Below are 18,808 nucleotides of genomic sequence, written 5' to 3'. Positions count from 1 at the left end.
AGTTTTAAACATTTTTTTCCTTCAACCTTAATATAATTTCCTTATACTTTTTGAAATTCCCATATGATAGATAATCTAAGATTTGTTTCAAAAGAAACCAATTTTTAAAGTCTGTGAAACATATTTTCAGTTCAAATTTTGTAATAGTTTTGCATTGTATATTAACTATGCTTATTTTACAAACTATCCAATCATTTAGTTGAAGAGAAATATCTTGGAAGAAGACATTACATTGAATTAGCCAAGATCAAGTTAATGAGATTTTCCTGTAGGATGAAGTGAAATTTAGTGATCACTTGCATTTTAATAAATGTTTATTAAAACTGGACCAAAAAATTCCAAAAGAGGATGATAGAGCCCCGACCATACTATTGTTGAATAGGAAAGTCCCAAATTTCCCCAAAGGAGAAGGTTACAGCATCTTCTCTAAAGGATTATAAAAGAGAGTGAGAGAATGATGAGTAGGCATACATATTATTCATTCAAGTTATGGGCTATGTAAACCATAAAGCTGTATTAAAGCATGAAGTATTTTATTTGGTGTTAAGCAGTCCACAAAGCAACTGCTGCACTTTAAAAAAAACAAGAAAAGGAAGTTGAATAAACTACACCATCTGGAGAAGTACTATGTTCACCTTTTTTTGTACCTCACATTACCAACATGAGGAAAATCCTGTCCTGCACTGTTTATAAGGTAGTGGGGGGTGAGGGTGTGTGTGTCAAAGCATTCTGTGCTGAACCAGAATAAATACATCTCATAACAGACACACTGGAAGAAGAGATGAGAAACAGACCACAACTTAAATGATTTGGCTGAAGTCACAAAAATAGATTTCTAGGGTCAGAAAGTCAAATCTATGAGAAATTCCTTTTGTTTATGAGTTACAATTACTGAATTATTTTAGATCAGCGGCCACAAAGACTTAAGATGTGGGTGAGGATCTGTGGAAAAAGTTTCTCCAGCATGAGACCCATGGGGACAGGTTTGGTCTTTGCCACTTTGTCTTCGGAGACAGCACAGCATAAAACCCTCTCCTGTTTTCCTGCCTTCGGTGCTGAGGAACTTTCCATCTCAGGACAATGGCTATCGTTGCCAAATCTCACTTTCTTCACTAAAACAGTGAAGGCTCCACAGTGAGGAGCATCAGGATCCACTGGAGCCGTTCTGTCAGCAGAGGCACATGTTCTGTGTGCCCTGTTGCCCATATCATGGGAACCCAAGACTCCCAAAGCCTTCCCCAAGGAGGCTGCCAGCTGGGGCGGGAGGGAGTCACAGGTACAGCACAGAATGTGGGTCACGAATTTGGGACAAAGAGGGTACCAGTTCCTGGAAAAAGACGAGAAGGAGCATCTGCAAACAAAAAAGATGGCATCTATAGAATCAGTACAGCAGAAAAACCAACTTCCCCAGGAACTAAAATGCCTATCCACGCACATCACATCAAAAGCCAGAATGCAGGGAGGTCAGAGCAGCTCCAGTGAGGTGTGGAATATTATTGAAGAGGAGGGAAGCCCTAATCAGCAATCTCCCAAAGACTGTTGGTAGAACCTCTGCATAAACCTGAATTTAAGCAAATACTAAGGCGGTGGCTTCTGCAGGAACAGTTTCCCTCTACTCAGTGTGTCACATACAGGAGCGCCTTTCAGAAGGTGCCTAATGGTCTTCGGGGATTTGAGGATACTGCCTTTTTCTCTGGTTTAGAGTTTGCTTGTTGTAGAAAATTGAGAAAAAGATATTTAAGATATAAAATGCACCATCTGGAGAAAACTACATCTATTATAGTATTTGGTAGATTAGGATTATCTGGTATGTATTTATTATAGTACATCTTCTATAACTTTCTATGTCAAATTTATACATTTATATTTTTAAAAGTTTCTTTTAATTAAGTTGTCTAATAATTATAATGTTGAGAAAAAACAACTGAAGTTCCTTCCTATCTGCTGGAGTGTTTTTCTGCTTTTTTGTTTTAATTTTTAAAGTGGCTAAAGAAATAAATTAATTTTTTGACTATCATAGCAGTATTTGTCAGGGGAAAATATCAGCAGCAGCATATTTATAAGGCATGGATTATAGTCTGGAATATTGCAGGGTTTATGAGCTGGTGACTCTCTTCACTACATTAACTGAACTCATTAGTGAAACCAAGTTTTAAGGGCAAGCTTAATTTGTTTTTAAACATGGGGTTTTAAAACATTGAAACATATTTCAATGATCGTAGTTATTGGCAATTAATCATTTGGTACTTAAGGAAAAGTTATAAATATTCAGTCTGAATTAAAATCCATTGAAGTGAGTTTTAACTCATTTATATAAGAGAAGGAGTGAAACACTCTTAGTTCAACGGTCTCTTAGTTCAAGGTATAGTTAAACCTCCTTTAAAAAAAAAAAAGGCAGTGTAATATTAAAGGGTTGGCATTTCCCTCCTTATAAGGTCCTGGAGAAATATTATTTCCTGGAAGACAGTGTGTTAGATGCTTAGAAAGTAGAAAAGGTTAAAAAAGAGATTAAATTAGAATTAGAAGAATTTGGTGAGGACTTTTCCCTTCAAAAACAAGTTTTAATTTCTCATTCAGCAGAAGAAAAGAAAATATTTTCCATGTATTATACTCATTTCCAATCCTTGGGCTACACCATCTCCATAAAAGTTATTTAAATAACCCAGTTTGAAGCCCTTTCCCTAGCGAAATCTTTCTATAGAGCTCCACACTTCCAATTTCTCTCATTCCAAGCTGTCTTTTGTTTTTTACATTACCCCCTATTCCCTCCCTACCTCCCTCTCTCCTCCTCCTCCTCCTCCTCTCTCCCCTCTCTCTCTCTCTCTCTCTCTCTCTCTCTCTCTCTCTCTCTCTCTCTCTCTCTCTCTCTCTCTCTCTCTCTCAACATATCCTTGACTAAGGATTAATTTTTTTTTAACTCTCTTCTCGGCGCATCCACTCCTTTGTTCTGTGGTCACAGCTTTCTGAACTTAAGAGCCACCAGCATTCCAGGATCCTTGTCCACACCTCTCTGCTAGTGAAGACAATAGGCAGTTTCCCCTATGTGTTACACTTAGGAGCAGTACATGTCTTACATGTCATCATGGAATAAATAAAGGCCATTGTTTTTGTTTTTCATTTTCCACAGTTTCTGCTTAAATTTCTACTGTGTAACCCATCATGATTGAAGCATCATCCTTGATACTTTTGAATCTGCTGGGTGTTCAACAATGCAAGGAAATTGGTTGGGTCGTGATCCACAATAGCAGATCGCCGGGTCTAATCCCTCCTCTATGTCTTCACTTGTATTAGGATGTGGACAATTTAGGTGGGAATGTGGGATGAGTTAATATTGCTTAAGACTAAAAATTTTATCTACTTTCTCTCTCACTTGCTTTACTCTCTCTAACTCAGCTACATTTCAACTTATAGATCCAGCCAAAAAGTTGTCCACAACTCCTCTTGACAAGGTCTTGTTTCAGATAAACCTTAACTAAAAAACATTCCCTTATACTTGCAGGAATCCGACCAGGCTGGGCAAATGGGAGGCACTGTTCGAGGACCCCCCAGGCTTCCACCAAGGTCAGTGTGAGAAAGCTTTTAAAAAGTAAGAGAGCAGCTAATGCCTCAGAGACTGGACTTTCCTTTCTGTCATCAAAACTGAGTGCTGTCGTCCTTAGACATTCTTTACAGATACATTAACTCACGAATTCACCCAGGCCATTAGCCTATAGTCTGCTCTGACAGCAGGTTGTAGGAATGAATCTCTGCTTCTTCTTTGAACTCAATCCCCAAAACTCACAGAACACAAACAGATCTCTATTACTTTTCCTCCAACAACAAGAATCCTTTTTGAACCTGGAACAACTCCACTCCTGGAATGGACACACGCTCGCACACCTATACATTCACACTCTCATTCTCACACTGTCACCCACTCCCCGTTCCGAGGAATCAGCGCAGTTTTGACATTTCCAAAGGGAGACGAGCTTTGTGAGCTCAGTGGTGACCTGCCAGCCTGAGTCCCAGGGCTGTTGGAACAAAAAGCTGAGATACTATCAGAAGATGTTCCTATGTTAGAAATTATTTTTATAATAGGGATTAAGTAAAGGTTTTCAAAGTAATGGTTGTCCTAGCTCATTTTCAAAACAACTTTCTTTATATTAATCTAACCTAGAGTTAGAATAGTAATTCCTATAGCATGAATAAATATTAGGGTAGTTTGATGTTCCTTTTCTAATCATGAACTAGACCACATCACATATACCTGACATCTTGTTATAAGCTTTTCATCTCAGACTTTGGAAGAATGTGCTTAGTTTCCTGAAACAGTCAAGGTATGTTTATGAGCAAATGGGGCATTAGAGAGCTCATGATAGTAAATGCTTGTTTGTCTTAAACTAATGAATCTCTACTGCAGGATGAGAGGAAGCTGGAACATCATGACATTTCCTCTAGTAATATAATGTTTAATGCAGCAGCCATTTACTCAGAAATAGCATACCCTGCGAGTTTAGGTAATTGTATTGTGCTAGCAGAAAGCTGTGCGCGCGTGTGTGTGTGTGTGTGTGTGTGTGTGTGTGTGTGTGTGTGTGTTAGGACAAAACAAACACTATTCACGGTTCCCGCCTTGCCTTTCAGACCTGTAAATGGAAGAGTCACACCAGCTCGACAGCCTCCTCCCAGGGGGGCCCCTGAGAGACCACCTCCCCCGAGACTTTCTACAACCAGAACATCAAATAAAAAACTACCTTTTATTCGGTCTTCTTCTGATATGGATCTTCAGAAAAAACAGAATAACGTGGCTTCCAGACTCACAAAAACCAAGAGTCAAATTTTTAAAAGTCAAGATCCGGTGCTACCTCCTCGCCCTAAACCAGGACACCCTCTCTACAGGAAATACATGGTAAATTTAGCTTTTAAAATGTTTGTGGCCAAGAGGTTTGTCCTAAAGTAATAATTATTCCTTAGAGGAAGATGATGAGACAGATATGGACTTGATCCTTGACCTTAAGAGTTCTTTAGATAAGTAGTCCATAATAAAACTTAGGTCTTTAAAGCCGGTTTTTATTGGGAGAAATATAGGAATAGGAGACAGTGCAGATAGGAATTGACCAAACAGCAACTCTAGAAAATCTGACCAGTAGGTTATATTGAAGGGTTTTTATAAAATCTGACAGATTTTATAGTTTATATCCTTTGCCCACCGAGTAAAATTTAAAATAAAATAGAAAAAAAGGTCTTATTAAGGTGAATGGTTTTTTTCCCCCCCTAATTTTCCTCTTTCATAAACCTAAGTATCATGGGCCATTTTATTGTTACCAATTAGAAGCTTTCATTAATAATTGGAATAGTTGAGGTAATAGTTCTTTTATGAATATTTTTCTCATCATATGATCTTAAACCTTTGTCTTCATTTTCTATACTTAAAAACAGAGTTGATGTGCTCTCATCACTTTGGTTTGGTTAACCTAATAAAATCTAAGACAGCCAAAACTGGTTTGGCTCAATGGATAGAGCGTCGGCTTGGGGACTGAAGGGTCCCAGGTTCGATTCCGGTCAAGGGCATGTACCTTGGTTGCAGCATATCCCCAGTAGGGGGTGTGCAAGAGGCAGCTGATCGATGATTCTCTCTCATCGATGTTTCTAACTCTCTATCTCTCTCCCTTCCTATCTGTACAAAATCAATAAAATATATTAAAAAAAATAATAATAAAATAAAATCTAAGACAAATAGAAATAGGGAGCTGTGGGGGTAAAGGGAGGAGGAATGGGAGGTATCTGTAATACTATCAATAATAAAAAAATGTTTTTAAAAAATAGGGAGCTCTGACCAGTGTGGCTTAGTTGGTTGTGCATCCTCCCATATACCAAAAGGTCACCTGTCTAGTAGGGGTTGTACAGGAGGCAGCTGATTGATGTTTTCCTCACCTTTCCTCTCTCTCTGAAATCAATAAAAATATGTTTTAAAAAATAGATCAGTACTATATATATATATATATATATATATATATATATATATAATTAATGATAGATTTTTAAAGAGACAGGAAAAAACACACATTGATTTGCTGTTCCACGTAATTATGCATTCATTGGTTGTTTCTTGTATGTGCTCTGACCAGAGATCAAGCTTGGCTTATCGGGATAATGCTCAACCAATTCAGCTACTCGGCCGGGGCCTGTTTGTATTTTTTAAACAATCGCATGACAGTAGCTTTTATCAAGAACAGCAGCTAATAATTTTATATTGTGCTGCATTTCCATCATTGAGCCAGAAATTATTTTCACTTTAAGCCCTTTAGGGTTTAATAAAATTTTCCTTGAATAGATAAGAAGAACGTAGTATATTCATATACCTGTATATTCATCTTCATTTAAACTGGTGACATTTTTAACTGCTAAAACCCAGAAGTATTATTTGGGTTAGGTTATTTTTAAATAATAAATAAATAAAAATAATGCCTGATGTATTGTGCACTTATTATGGACCAGGTATTATTCAAAACATATTATGTATGTTAAATAACTCATTTATTCCTCACAACAACCCTGTGAGATAGATATATCCCTATTATACAGGTGAATAAAATAGTACGAAGAGCCATTAAGTAACTGCAGGGGTAAAGGGGGGGAGACATGGGACATATCTGTAATATTATCAACAATAAAAAATATATTTAATTTTATTTATTACTAAAGGCCCAGTGCACCAGTGGAGATTGAGCTGAAACCGGCTCTCCAACATCCCCCCAGGGTCCCCAATTGCGAGAGGACAATTCTCGGGTGCCACACTCCAGGCTCCCTCCTCTCTGGTTCTGGATGTGTCACCTGAGAACTGTAGCTGCGAAGTCACTGCAGCTCAGCACTCCTGCATTGAGCTTCTGCCCCCTAGTGTCATTGTGCATGATAGCTATCAGTTGGATGGTTGGACAGTCGGACAGTCACTTAGGCTTTTATATATATAGATTATTTTTTATTGATTTCTGAGAGGAAGGAAGAGGCAGAGAGAAAAACATCAATGCTAAGAGAAAATTATTGATTGGCTGCCTCCTGCACACCCCCCACTGCAGATTGAGCCTGCAAGTTGGGTATGTTTCCTAACTGGAATTGAACCCAGGACCCTTCAGTCCACAGGCCAACACTAATCCACTGAGCCAATCCAGCTAGGGCTAAAAAAAAAAATTTTTTTTAAATAGGGAGCAAAGCTAGTTAATGGCAGAACCAGCTTTTGAGCACAGATCAACTGACTCTGAGCCCATGCTCTTAACCATTAAGCCTGCCATACTATGGAAGTAGTACTTAAGGTTCTTAGCATAGCCATGTAATGTCTATAAAAGCATTCAAAGAATCAAATTAATAAATTGAAAATAATGGTATATTAGAGGAGTATGTTTCATTATGAAATAATTTATTAAATTCCTCATTTTTTCCAAGACTACCCTGCCGTTAAGTTGCTAACCAGGAACCTGGGTACATTGGGAGCCCTGGGACTCTGACATAAATGCTAGGAAGCATCAGTACCTAAACCCTCACACTCTGCATCTTTGCTCCTGAGTGATGGAGAGGTCCAAGCAGTCTCTTTCCTTGTTGAAAGTGAGCTTGGGTGATCACATTCCCTGGGAATGCCTTTATATTGTAAAGGCCTCTGACCTGTACTCATCAGCCAAAACTGACCATGTCAGGGAACAGAGCCCCCTGGCCAGGGTTGGGTACAGATATAGAAGCCATTCTAAAATCAGACAGAGCTGAGTGAACCAGGAAGTGACTGGAGTCAGGCAATGAATTGGGTTTAAGTAGACGCTTTGTAGCAGAGATGCCTTGTAAGATGAGACAAATGAAGGCGTCATTAGCCTGTAGAGGAGCTCCCTGTCCCCGCCAGCCTTCAGAAGACAACAGCCACTGAGAACCCTTACTCAAAGGCAGGTCTTAGAGGCTGCGAGCTCCTGTGCTGAGTATTTATCCCTCCAAGCACTAGGTGACTTGTTGGACCTTGTCTTATGGAATAGAACTTCCTGGTTCTAGTTGTTAAGGAGAACTTTAGGCCACATTCAGCTATGGGCTCACCTCTACACTCCCAAGGACTCAGTCTCCATGAGAAATGGCAGGCCCTACTAGACCTGGAGCACGAGGGAGTCGGGGGAAGATTTTCCTGGAGAAGTTGTGCTTTACACCTTCCAAATCCCCAAATGACCAGCAATTTATGATGAGGGTTGTTTTTTTTTTTATTGTGAGTAATCCTCTTATTGGGTTATATTTAAGCTGTCCCTGCCTCATGGGATTGCTAATGAAGACATTGTCTTGCAAAACCCCGGAGAACTCTCTTGTAAGGTAAAATACAGCTCTTTCTTTATTGACAAATATAAAAAAATCACCTCTGTTATTACTTCTTTACACATTATTAAATGCTTTAGGCTTCAAAGATTAAAATGTGGGAAGAGTAATAATGTTTTATTAAATAATAATTGCTTCGGAGAGTGGTATTGTACCTTACAGCATGGGGACGTCCTTGTGCTGCTGAAGCAGGCAGAAAATAATTACTTGGAATGCCAAAAGGGAGAAGGCACTGGTAGAGTGCACTGTCTCAGATGAAGATTATCACCCCACTTGATGAACATCTTCGAAGCAGACCAAACGGAAAGGAATTAATATTGTACAGCCCTCATATCACCCATGGCAGCACATTTCAAAGAACTATTAATTATATCTCATCCTCAGGTTTTATTAGCATTTTCTTAACCAGAGTGAAAATTACAGTAGCATTTTATTCCATTTGAAGAATAAATTACTTCTAAGAGACTTGCCACTGCCTTACTAATCACCTGGCTACCCGGTGACTACCGCGTGTTTTGCCTTTTTCATATTGTGCTAACTTATAGCAACCAGAGCCCTCACTCATTAATTTTCAACTGTGAGAGTCATTTATTTTTAAATAACGTAAAGATGTGTACTAAGTGCCAGAGATTAGTTTCCTAGCAGAATGGATGATTATTTTAAAGGGGCCCCTATAAATGCTTAGTCTGCCATAAAAAAGCACTTCCCTTGTAAGATTTAAGCTTAGTGTAAACCTCATTTCTTTTATTACAACTCATAAAATAATGAAATGAAATGTAGTCCAACAACCTGAAATTACAATTTAAGCCTAACAAATTTGTGGATCCTGGGAGAATACAGTGATCATCGAAGTTCATTTGTTTAGCAAGAAAAATGCCACTGAACTGTGTTTAGAGGTATACTTTAAAAAGAGCTTCTTAAGTTACTCAGTTAAATTTTAACTGTTATTTAATGTAGCAAACATGAAAAATAATATCCACCAATCATTTAACCCAAGTAAAGTATTTGGTTTCCCATTCATCCTAGTTTTCATAATCTAGTCCAATTCTTTCTTCTTAGAAGGCAGTTTATGTTTTGAAGTTTGCTGAGAAACTAAAAATTTGTATATTGGAGAGCAGAGAAGACACATGTTAAGCTAGCTGCAGCTGAGATACAGAAAATTCTAAGTTTAATTCATATAGAGAAAGTTCTATCACTTTCTCTTTGTTTTGATCGAGCATTATCCCTCTGTCACAGCCTTCCTTCCTCTCTGAAAACACACTGAGGGGTAACCATGGGAGTTGGGCTGACAAGAAGCTTTTCTTTGTGAAAAATATAAGCTACATATGTAATGCTTTCGACAATAAAGAATTAAGTTTATTGAAAGTAAGGGAGGGAGGGAGGGGCAGGCTTAAAAAATGAGAATTTATTCTAACAGTCCAAATTTTTTTTCCACATTAAGCATGATCTCACTCATCTTGTACTGTAGGCTTGCAGAGTTGGCCTATGTGATGCTCAAATGAAACCTCATTCAGGTTTCTGGGTTCATGACTAGCATTACATTTTCTAGAAAATAAATCTTACCTTTTTGAAAGCCTAATTTTAAGGTAAAGATCTCAGAAAATGTGCTATATTTTCCCCTATCTTAGTAAACAGAAAATATCTAATGCTGTTAATTGAGGTTAAATCTGAAGATCATGGGAAAATATTTCTAAGAGAGACTGTTTATCTTGTTGCAGACACATATTATATGTTCCATTTATATAAAAGTCCAGAATAGGTAAATCCAGAAAGTAGGTTAGTGGTTGCCTAGGGCTGAGGGGTTGGGGGGAGTGGCTGTAAATGGAGAGTGGCTGCTAATGGGTAGGTTTCTTTTGTTGGGGGGTGATTAAAAAAGTTTTAAACTTCAATTGTGCTGTTGGTTGCACAATTCTGTGAATATAGTAAAACTATGTACACTTTAAATGGGTGAATTTTATATGTGAATTATATCTTGAAAATGGTTTTTAAAATTAAATAAGCTAAAAAAATTAAATGAGCTAATAAAGGCATATAAGGTGTTTAAGTAGCACAGTGAGTGAAGAAGGCTTTTATTATTCATTTGCATTAGCAGAGTCATATTAAAAAGAGCTTTAAGTTATATTAGATTTACCTAATGGTGTGGTCTGAGTTGTACTGACCCCTAGTGGCCAACCTTATTTAGCCTTTTCATCTTGTCCTTCACCTACCAGACCAGATTGATGAGCAGCATTCCTAGTGTTTATCCATGCACTGAAGTCGGAGAGGGAAGCTAATAGGGAGGCGCAAGACATGTTCTCTTCTCTTCTGTTCTCCCAAGCCTGAGTATGTTTAGGTTGTTGGTTCATTTGGAGATTCATGTTTGTGTTTTGTGTGGGGTAGGCTTCTGATATCATTTATTTCTCAAATGGATAGCCATCTAGCCTAACACAATTTATTTACTTATTTTTTACTTTATATAATTGTTTATTTTTCAGTTAGAGTTGACATACAATATTATATTACTTTCAACCCAGTAATTATTTAACTTAGTGATCATTATGACCAATAATCTCATACCCATCTGACAGCATACATAGTTATTAGAATATTTTTTACTATATTCCTTATGCTATACATTACATCCCCATGACTATTTTGTAACTATCAATTTGTACTTTTTTTTCTAAATGTTTATTTTATTTTTTTTTAGACAGGAAGGGAGACATCAATTTATTGTTCCAATTATTTATGCATTTGTTGGTGATTTTTTTTCTTTTTTTTCTTTTTTATCCTCGCCTGAGAATGTTGCAGAAGACCAAAGAAATATGAAGCACACTTCCTAGAGAAAGGGAGGGACCCCATTTATTAACACTAGTGGACTCGGAATAATTTCCAAGTCAGAGTGAAGAAACACCCAGAGGCTTCACTTTTTATAACCTACTGAGGTCTTTGTCTTGCAGACATGGTTCCACCCCCTTTCATGGGCTTACAGGAAAGCCCCCAGGTGTTGGGGGTCCCCAGGCCATATACTATTATCTGTCCTGGGGCCAGTGATAACGACGTTATTCACAGTTTTTATGGCCTGACACACCCTGCAAGACCAGTTTCCTCAAGAATGTGTTTTTATTGATTTTTAGAGAGGAAAGGGGGGGGGGGGGGAGAGAGAGAGAGAGAGAAACATCAATTGGTTGCCTCCCACAAACCCATAACCTAGATATATGGCCTGATCAGTAATCAAACATACAACTTTCCAAAACACAGGATGACACTCAACCAACTGAGCCACCAAGCCAGGACTCATTGGTTGATTCTAATATGTGCCCTGGCACTGGAACCCTGGGCTCAGGGGCCTGGTGTGGGACTAGCACCCCACTCCTCAGGGAGGACCTCAATAGTGGCAATATCCCTCCTAATTTTTATCTGCTACATGTGGGTGTAAGTTCAGCCCCTTCCACATCTAGACCCCTCCGGTAGGGGTAATCGCAGTGTGGTAGATTGGTAATCTCAGTGTGGTGGCTTCCTTGTATTATTAGTTATACGATTTCTGTTCAGCTAGATTTCTGGTTCTGAATGTTGATTGCTCCAAAGTTTAGTTGTATTTTGATGTGGTTGTGGGAGGATGCAATTACCGCATATACCTACACCGCTATTTTGACCGGATGTTAGTCTAATACAATTAATTGAGTAGTCATTCCTTTTTTCCACAGACATAAAGGGGGAATGAAAAACATACATATGCACATAGAATAAATTATGTAGATAATTTCTTTTATTTTTTAAATTTTTTAAATTGATTTTTAGAATGAAAGGAAGGGAAATGGGTAGAGAAAAACATCGATGCAAGAGCAAAGCATGGATTGGCTGCTTCCCACACGTCCCCACAGGTTATTGAGCCCAAAACCTGGGCACATATCCTGACCAGGAATCATACCAACCACCTTCTAGTGCACGGGATGATGCCTGACCAACTGAGCCACACTGGCCAGGGCATAAATAGTTACTTTTTTAAAGCCCCTCCAGACTTAAAATAAGTCACAGTTTTTTTCTGTAATCCCTGAAATTCCCATGATGCTCATTTATTTAAAGGAAAGTGCTGAGTGGCCCCTAAGAAAATGTCGGTGTTACTTTGGTAAACTCATATAATAAACTGCTATTAGCCATTACTGTCTTGACCTAAATTGGTAAGTTTACCTACCTTGAGAGAATGCAGCATGCCTCCACAGGTGCATTTTGGCTGAAAGAGCAGGTGAGATGTAGAGAAGATCTGAGCAGAGGTGCTTCATGGTGGAAATGGAGAAAGTGGATCATTATCCACAGTGCAGTCTGGATCAACTGGGCACATTATGGCCAAGAAGGGGCAGAGAAATGGAAGCGTGAGGATACTCCAGAGGGGGACAAGAGTTGGGTTGAAGAGACAAAAAAGACATAAAAAAAAAAAAAAGTGCCTACATTTATTTCACAGGTTTGCCAGTGTTGAAGAGTTTTAAAATTGTAACTCCAAATAATATCCTTTAATCAAATTTGATGATGATGATGATAATGATGATGATGATAGGGATTATGCCTGTTAGTTTATATAATGAAACTAAGAACAACAACTGCTTGTTAATAAGAAAAGGTCACTCTTCAACTTTGTCCTCTTCTCTAGCTAATCTATGGCAGTTGGCTAGATGGTTAGAGAATATTGAATTCTCTTTGCTAACTTACTTGGAATTATATTGAATAAACCACTCAGATTAAATAGAAAATCTAGGCCAAGCATAGGAAGTAGTGTTGGCTTCTAAATTAGAGAAAGCATTCAGTTAAGTGGCACTAAATGAAATAGATTTTACTTTTGTGAATTATACTTTTTTGGAAGTCATTAGCTCTTTTCATTAAAGGTAAGCATATCAATTGCAGAACTTCCTTCTTTTCCCATCTTAATGAAGATAAAACTTTTAAGGCTCTGTTCTTAAGATTTAGTCCTTTTCACAGTTTTAGGGAAAAGCTACTCCAGATAGGTAAAGAGATAAAAAACCACTACTTTAGGTTAGAATGGTTTCTAGTGGGAAAAAAAAAAAAAAATTGTAAAAGTTCAGTTAATTACATTTTGTTTTAACTCTCATTGTTAAAAAATGCTGGAGGATATTATAATTGAGTGTTATTTTCTGTTCTCCCTGGGCAAGAACACATGCTTCTCTTTGGCTCAACTGTATGATTTGCATCTTGTACTCATATGTCAAGAGGACTCTAGTGAAGGGGGGGGGGGGGGGGGTTGGTCTCAGAATGAATGTAAATCCAGCTTCCATCCTGAATACTTCACTCACAGCCCTGTTTTCCCCCAAAGGATCCAAGCCACACTCAGAAGCCTGTTGACAGTAGTGCTCCTCATGCTGTCGTTCTTCATGATTTTCCAGCAGGTGAGGACATAAATAATAAAGTGGTAGAGCCCTTATAATCCAGGAGCATCCTCCTTGGGTTAATCTCTTGAGGGCCAGCCTTCTTCATTCTCTGCACAACAGAATCCTAGACTGGAGAGGCCATCTTGTCAATCACCCATCTTTAGGAATATTCAGTTGTACCCAACCATTCCAGAAACTCTAGCTGCATGCCCTTGCTTTTGAAACTTCCCATGAGAGGGAAAGAGAGGGTGAACAAACCACAAAATACCTACCAGTTGCAAACTTTTCTTAACTTTCAAAATAGTGGATATCATTTAATAATTATAGTGAAGTTATTTCAAATTTAATAAATGAAGTTCTTTTCTCTAAGAATTGTAAAACCTACACACATAGCTAGCTATTACTATGAGATGAAAATATAATTTTAAATCAACTTTTAAATATCTTTTATATCCAAGACTACAGATGAATTTCTGATTTATTTATAAGTTTATATTATCTACTTGATAGATTTTTATTTTAGTGTGAGTAAAGAGCTATAGTGTTCCCTTAAGTTAATATTTTGAGATTGCAATGATTTTTAAGCATGATTGAGAACAATAAGAATATTTTACATCCATAAAACCCTTTCATAATTCAATATGTATTTAGCAAAAGGTTTATATTGACACAGTAGGAATCATTGGCCAGCACAATGTTTGTTTTTTTGGGGGTATATTTAACCATTTCCCATCAGTCAATGCATAATAAATGTATTTAATTTTATCTTAAAAGAGGAAACTCATAACAGCAATATTTTTTAAAAAGATATTTTTAAGTCAACTCAATTAGTATAATCTGTTCTCAGAGTCTAGAACATTCTGCCTTGGTGGACAGAACTAAATACTTTGTGCTCTGCTTTAATCAAATCTGCATGCAACCAAAATAATTTATCTTTTTATCTTATAGAGCAAGTTGGTGATTTGAGTCTCACTTGTGGAGAAATTGTTTATCTTCTGGAAAAAATAGATACAGATTGGTACAGAGGGAAATGTAGAAACCAGACTGGGTTATTTCCTGCCAACCATGTCAAAGTAATTGTAAGTGGGTCATGATTGTTTTAATTGGTCATATGTTCAGTGGGTTCTATGTAACGTGCAGTTTGGGGAAAGTAATCGGAAGCTTAGATTCTTGGGTTCTAGTTCTCTTCCATTGATTCAATTGGTGTTTGGAAATTCAAAAAATAAAAGTTTTTTCAACTAGATAATGCTTAATTGTTAATATGTCATAGGATTCTAGAGCTTAATTTCTAAATGCTATCTGAAATCCTAAGGTGAAAAAGCATTATAGGTCATCTGGTGAATCAGCTATTCTTGAAGGATTGATGATAAGCACTTAAGAATATATGTTGCTGAAACCAGTTTGGCTCAGTGGTAGAGTGTCGGTCTGCGGACTGAAAGGTCCCAGGTTTGATTCCGGTCACGGGCATGTACATTGGTTGCGGGCACATCCCCGATAGGGGGTGTGCAAGAGGCAGGTGGTCGATGTTTCTCTCTCATCGACATTTCTCGCTCTCTATCCCTCTCTCCTCCTCTCTGTAAAAAATCAATAAAATATATTTTTAAAAAGGACATATGTTAATTATTTGAAAAATTTAGTAAACAAGACTCAAAAGGTACAAGATTGTTCTGAAGGAATAGCTAACAGTACCACTTTTCCTTTTCTTTGAAATGCATTTTGTTTTGGTTTCTTTCATTTTTTCATTCCATTTATTTCCATCATTTAGAAAAATAGACTTGGGAATACTAAAGCACTTTCATTGGAGGTAGTGAACCATTAATGGTTTTTCACATGGTAATTTCAAATTCGTTTGGGAAGAATTATATTAAATTGTCAGCATTTTATACTCCTTCACAGCCTAACTTGTAAAAGCAAACCTATATGGTCGAGCCCTATAAGTGCTAACTCTAAGCCCAGCTGACTGTGAAACATGGGGATAAAATATAAAAACTACCACTTCACTTTGTAACTAAAAGAAGAGTACAGATGACTCAGTCTCTGATATGACTTACTGATACTGGAAAATATCAATAAAACTAGCTTAAATAGTTGATCATTAACAGCTATGAAAGGGGTGGGGGGCAAATGACTTTCCATTGCATCTGAGACTTAAAAACACACAAATATAATAGAGAACCTGTGTTTTCCTAATATAAATGAGTTTGAGTCTCTTGGATTACAAAATGTAGCCTTTAGCCGAAACCAGTTTGGCTCAGTGGTAGAGCATCGGTCTGTGGACTGAAAGGTCCCAGGTTCGATTCCGGTCAGGGGCATGTACTTTAGTTGCGGGCACATCCCCAGTAGGGGGTGTGCAAGAGGCAGCTGGTCGATGTTTCTCTCTCATCGACGTTTCTAGCTCTCTATCTCTCTCCCTTCCTCTCTGTAAAAAATTAATAAAATATATATTTTTAAAAATGTAGCCTTTAAAAATTGTCCAGTATAAATATGCCCTGATTCTTTGGAAAAATCCAACCACATTCACCAAATTAATATTAAGATCAATGTTAGTTTTATCACCCTTCCTCATTTTTCTCCTCCCAATGTAACAGTACTTTAAAAAGCACAGTTACGTCACTAAAATAAATTATACTGAATATGCCACATTATTGGTTAAGTATTATTTCTAAGGCTGAAAGTTTAAAAAATTGTTTTGAAATTTTGAGTTTTTAGAATTCATTAAGAAGGACACTGATTTATTTATATAGATCTCAAAGACTGAATATACTATGGCCAAAAATTTTATAACAACTTAGCTTCACTGAGCCTTGTAAGTGAGATGTTATATAAAGTGCTTGCCACTTAGGAGTTGCGCACTGGGTACTAATTCCTTCCCTGTTCACATTGGTGGGAAACAGTATTCCAGAGTTATGAAAGTGGAGAGAATCCACAAGTTTGATTAAAAGGTTTTATTTTGGGGTCAGAAAGTATTGCAGAATTCTACCAACACTTAAGGCATGGTAGTGGCGTCAAATGCCCGATGCATAGCCTCCATCTTAAATCCTCCTCATCTAAAGTTTTCAACTTAGGGGATATGGGAGAGAGAAAACTCAGTCAGGGGTAGAATTATATTAATGTGCTTATTCTAGCAAATAAGAAATTGATTGGTTGGCTATTCAATGAAGGCTGCCTTACAAGTTATGTGTGTGTGTGTTTTTAGAACCCAATTCTGGATTTCTTACCTTTGGCACCTATGGTACCACTTAATCAGTTAAACACTTGTCAAAACTTGTTAATTTCTATCATGTATTTTCTAATTACCTAGCCTTCAATTCATCTTATTAAAATCTGAAAATAATACAATGGTTGCCTTGATTTGTCTTTACTAGATTGATGTTCCAGAAGGAGGAAATGGGAAAAGAGAATCAGTTTCATCTCACTGTGTTAATAAGTAAGTTTTATTTGTGTTCTTTTACACAAAATACAAAGGAGGTGACCAATCCTATATAATAAAAGCCTAACATTTAAATCAACCAAATGGTGGAAACAACCGGTCTCTATATGCGCATTGACCACTAGGGGCAGACATTCAACACAGGAGCTGCCCCCTGGTGGTCAATGTGCTCCCACAGTGACAGCAACACTCGGCTGACTGGGATAAGCCGCTCAGAGGGCAGGTCCACAGCCACTCTGCTGACCTGGATGTGCGGCACTCCCACAGCGGGCCAGTCCCTGCATGCCACGCCCCCCACCAGTGCATGGATCCCGTGCACCGGGCCTCTAGTTATACCATAATTACCAAGCTTAGACACTTCAGATATGTGAGTATTTATTCACAGTGTCTTTTGATTTATGAGGAAAACTATACTTGTTTAAAAGCTATAGTGGATTAACATGTTAATGAAAATTCAACGTGCTGGTACAAGCTGACCTAAGCAACTCCTCGTATCAATACAGGACATGTAGAGAGAACAAGGAGTCCAGCTTGCTATTTCCCACCGCCTGGCCTTGAACAGAGACAGTTTGTCATCCGGTGTAATGTATTTGGGCCATCTGGTATTTATCTACCAACACATTTTTAAAAGGTTCAAAATTCTTGTCATAGAAAGTATTTAACCTTATAGAAATATGAACCCTACAAAAACAGCTAGACATTTTGTATTTTTTGTTTTTAAGAGGAGCTAGAAGAGACTAAAAGAAGAGTTAAGTTGGAAGGGTCTTCTTTTATGTCTGAAGACCTTTTTCATAATATATCTTTTTATGCATCATTGTAACTATTTGTATGATTTTAAGACATCGCGACAGTGCAACTTTACGACCAAGTTAAATGAGCAAAATAATAGACTCGTTCACTACTTGCTGAAGACTGTAAACCTGGCTTTGAATATGTCAGACATACATAGATGCTCCCTGAGGGCTTTAGAAAATAAATGCAAAGGTTACCACAAATAAGAAAACTCCGGATGCCATAATAGTTGAATTCTACTTCAGGTTCAAATGTTCCTCCTATTTATAAGCTGCTCTTAATGTGTCAGCAGGTTGGATCTGAAGTGGGCTCTCACAGACCCTTGGTCCATTGACCTGACTTAAATCAGAATCTGATTGGATCCTGTACCAACCTTTTCTCTTCATGCATTTGCATCTCCTCAGCCTGTTGCTAGTGAAACTTCCTTTCTAACACCTCAAATGGAAGGTTTGGTATTAAATCATGCCTTCTAGGAACACAGTTTAATCTCTTATTTAAAGTCAGAATTGTCGATCATTTAATGATTGTTCTAATTCTCAGAAAGTAAGCCTTTTTAAAGGAGATACAAAAATCATTTTTAAACCAACAGTGTTAGGTAAAAGATAAAGTATTACAAGATAGTATGCTGAGTTTCTGTTTTATTCGAACCTTCTAGTTTTGAAGATCATTCATCTATGTATACAACTCGTAATTGATTCAACATTTATTGAGCATAGAGTCTGCCCAGCTGATGCCCATTGCATTCTGTCATGGAAGTTTGATGTCTTGCCCAGTGTATTTATAACTGAAAGGGCTCAGACTGAGCCATGAATTACTGTGGTCCAAGAATACAGAGATGTAGAGACTGGTCATGAGACATGGCAGTGCAAACTGACCACCAGCTTATGGAACTCTGCATGTTTCTGTGACATTG

General features: G+C 37.7%; 1 protein-coding gene across 1 annotated transcript in view; it reads left to right on the top strand.

The window, feature by feature from the left end:
* The window catches only part of SH3D19 (SH3 domain containing 19), a 140,594-nt gene that overhangs the window by 112,309 nt on the left and 9,477 nt on the right, over positions 1 to 18,808 (top strand). Inside the window, 8 exon segments of the mRNA XM_045576724.1 lie at positions 3,500 to 3,561; positions 4,621 to 4,885; positions 8,242 to 8,310; positions 8,476 to 8,557; positions 8,560 to 8,615; positions 13,619 to 13,691; positions 14,622 to 14,752; positions 17,039 to 17,100. Coding sequence (XP_045432680.1) covers positions 3,500 to 3,561; positions 4,621 to 4,885; positions 8,242 to 8,310; positions 8,476 to 8,557; positions 8,560 to 8,615; positions 13,619 to 13,691; positions 14,622 to 14,752; positions 17,039 to 17,100 — 800 coding nt within the window.

The sequence above is a fragment of the Pipistrellus kuhlii genome, unplaced genomic scaffold (genome assembly GCF_014108245.1).
Source record: "Pipistrellus kuhlii isolate mPipKuh1 unplaced genomic scaffold, mPipKuh1.p scaffold_m20_p_8, whole genome shotgun sequence".
NCBI classification, from domain to species: domain Eukaryota; kingdom Metazoa; phylum Chordata; class Mammalia; order Chiroptera; family Vespertilionidae; genus Pipistrellus; species Pipistrellus kuhlii.
This window is presented reverse-complemented; position numbering and strand designations above follow the sequence as displayed.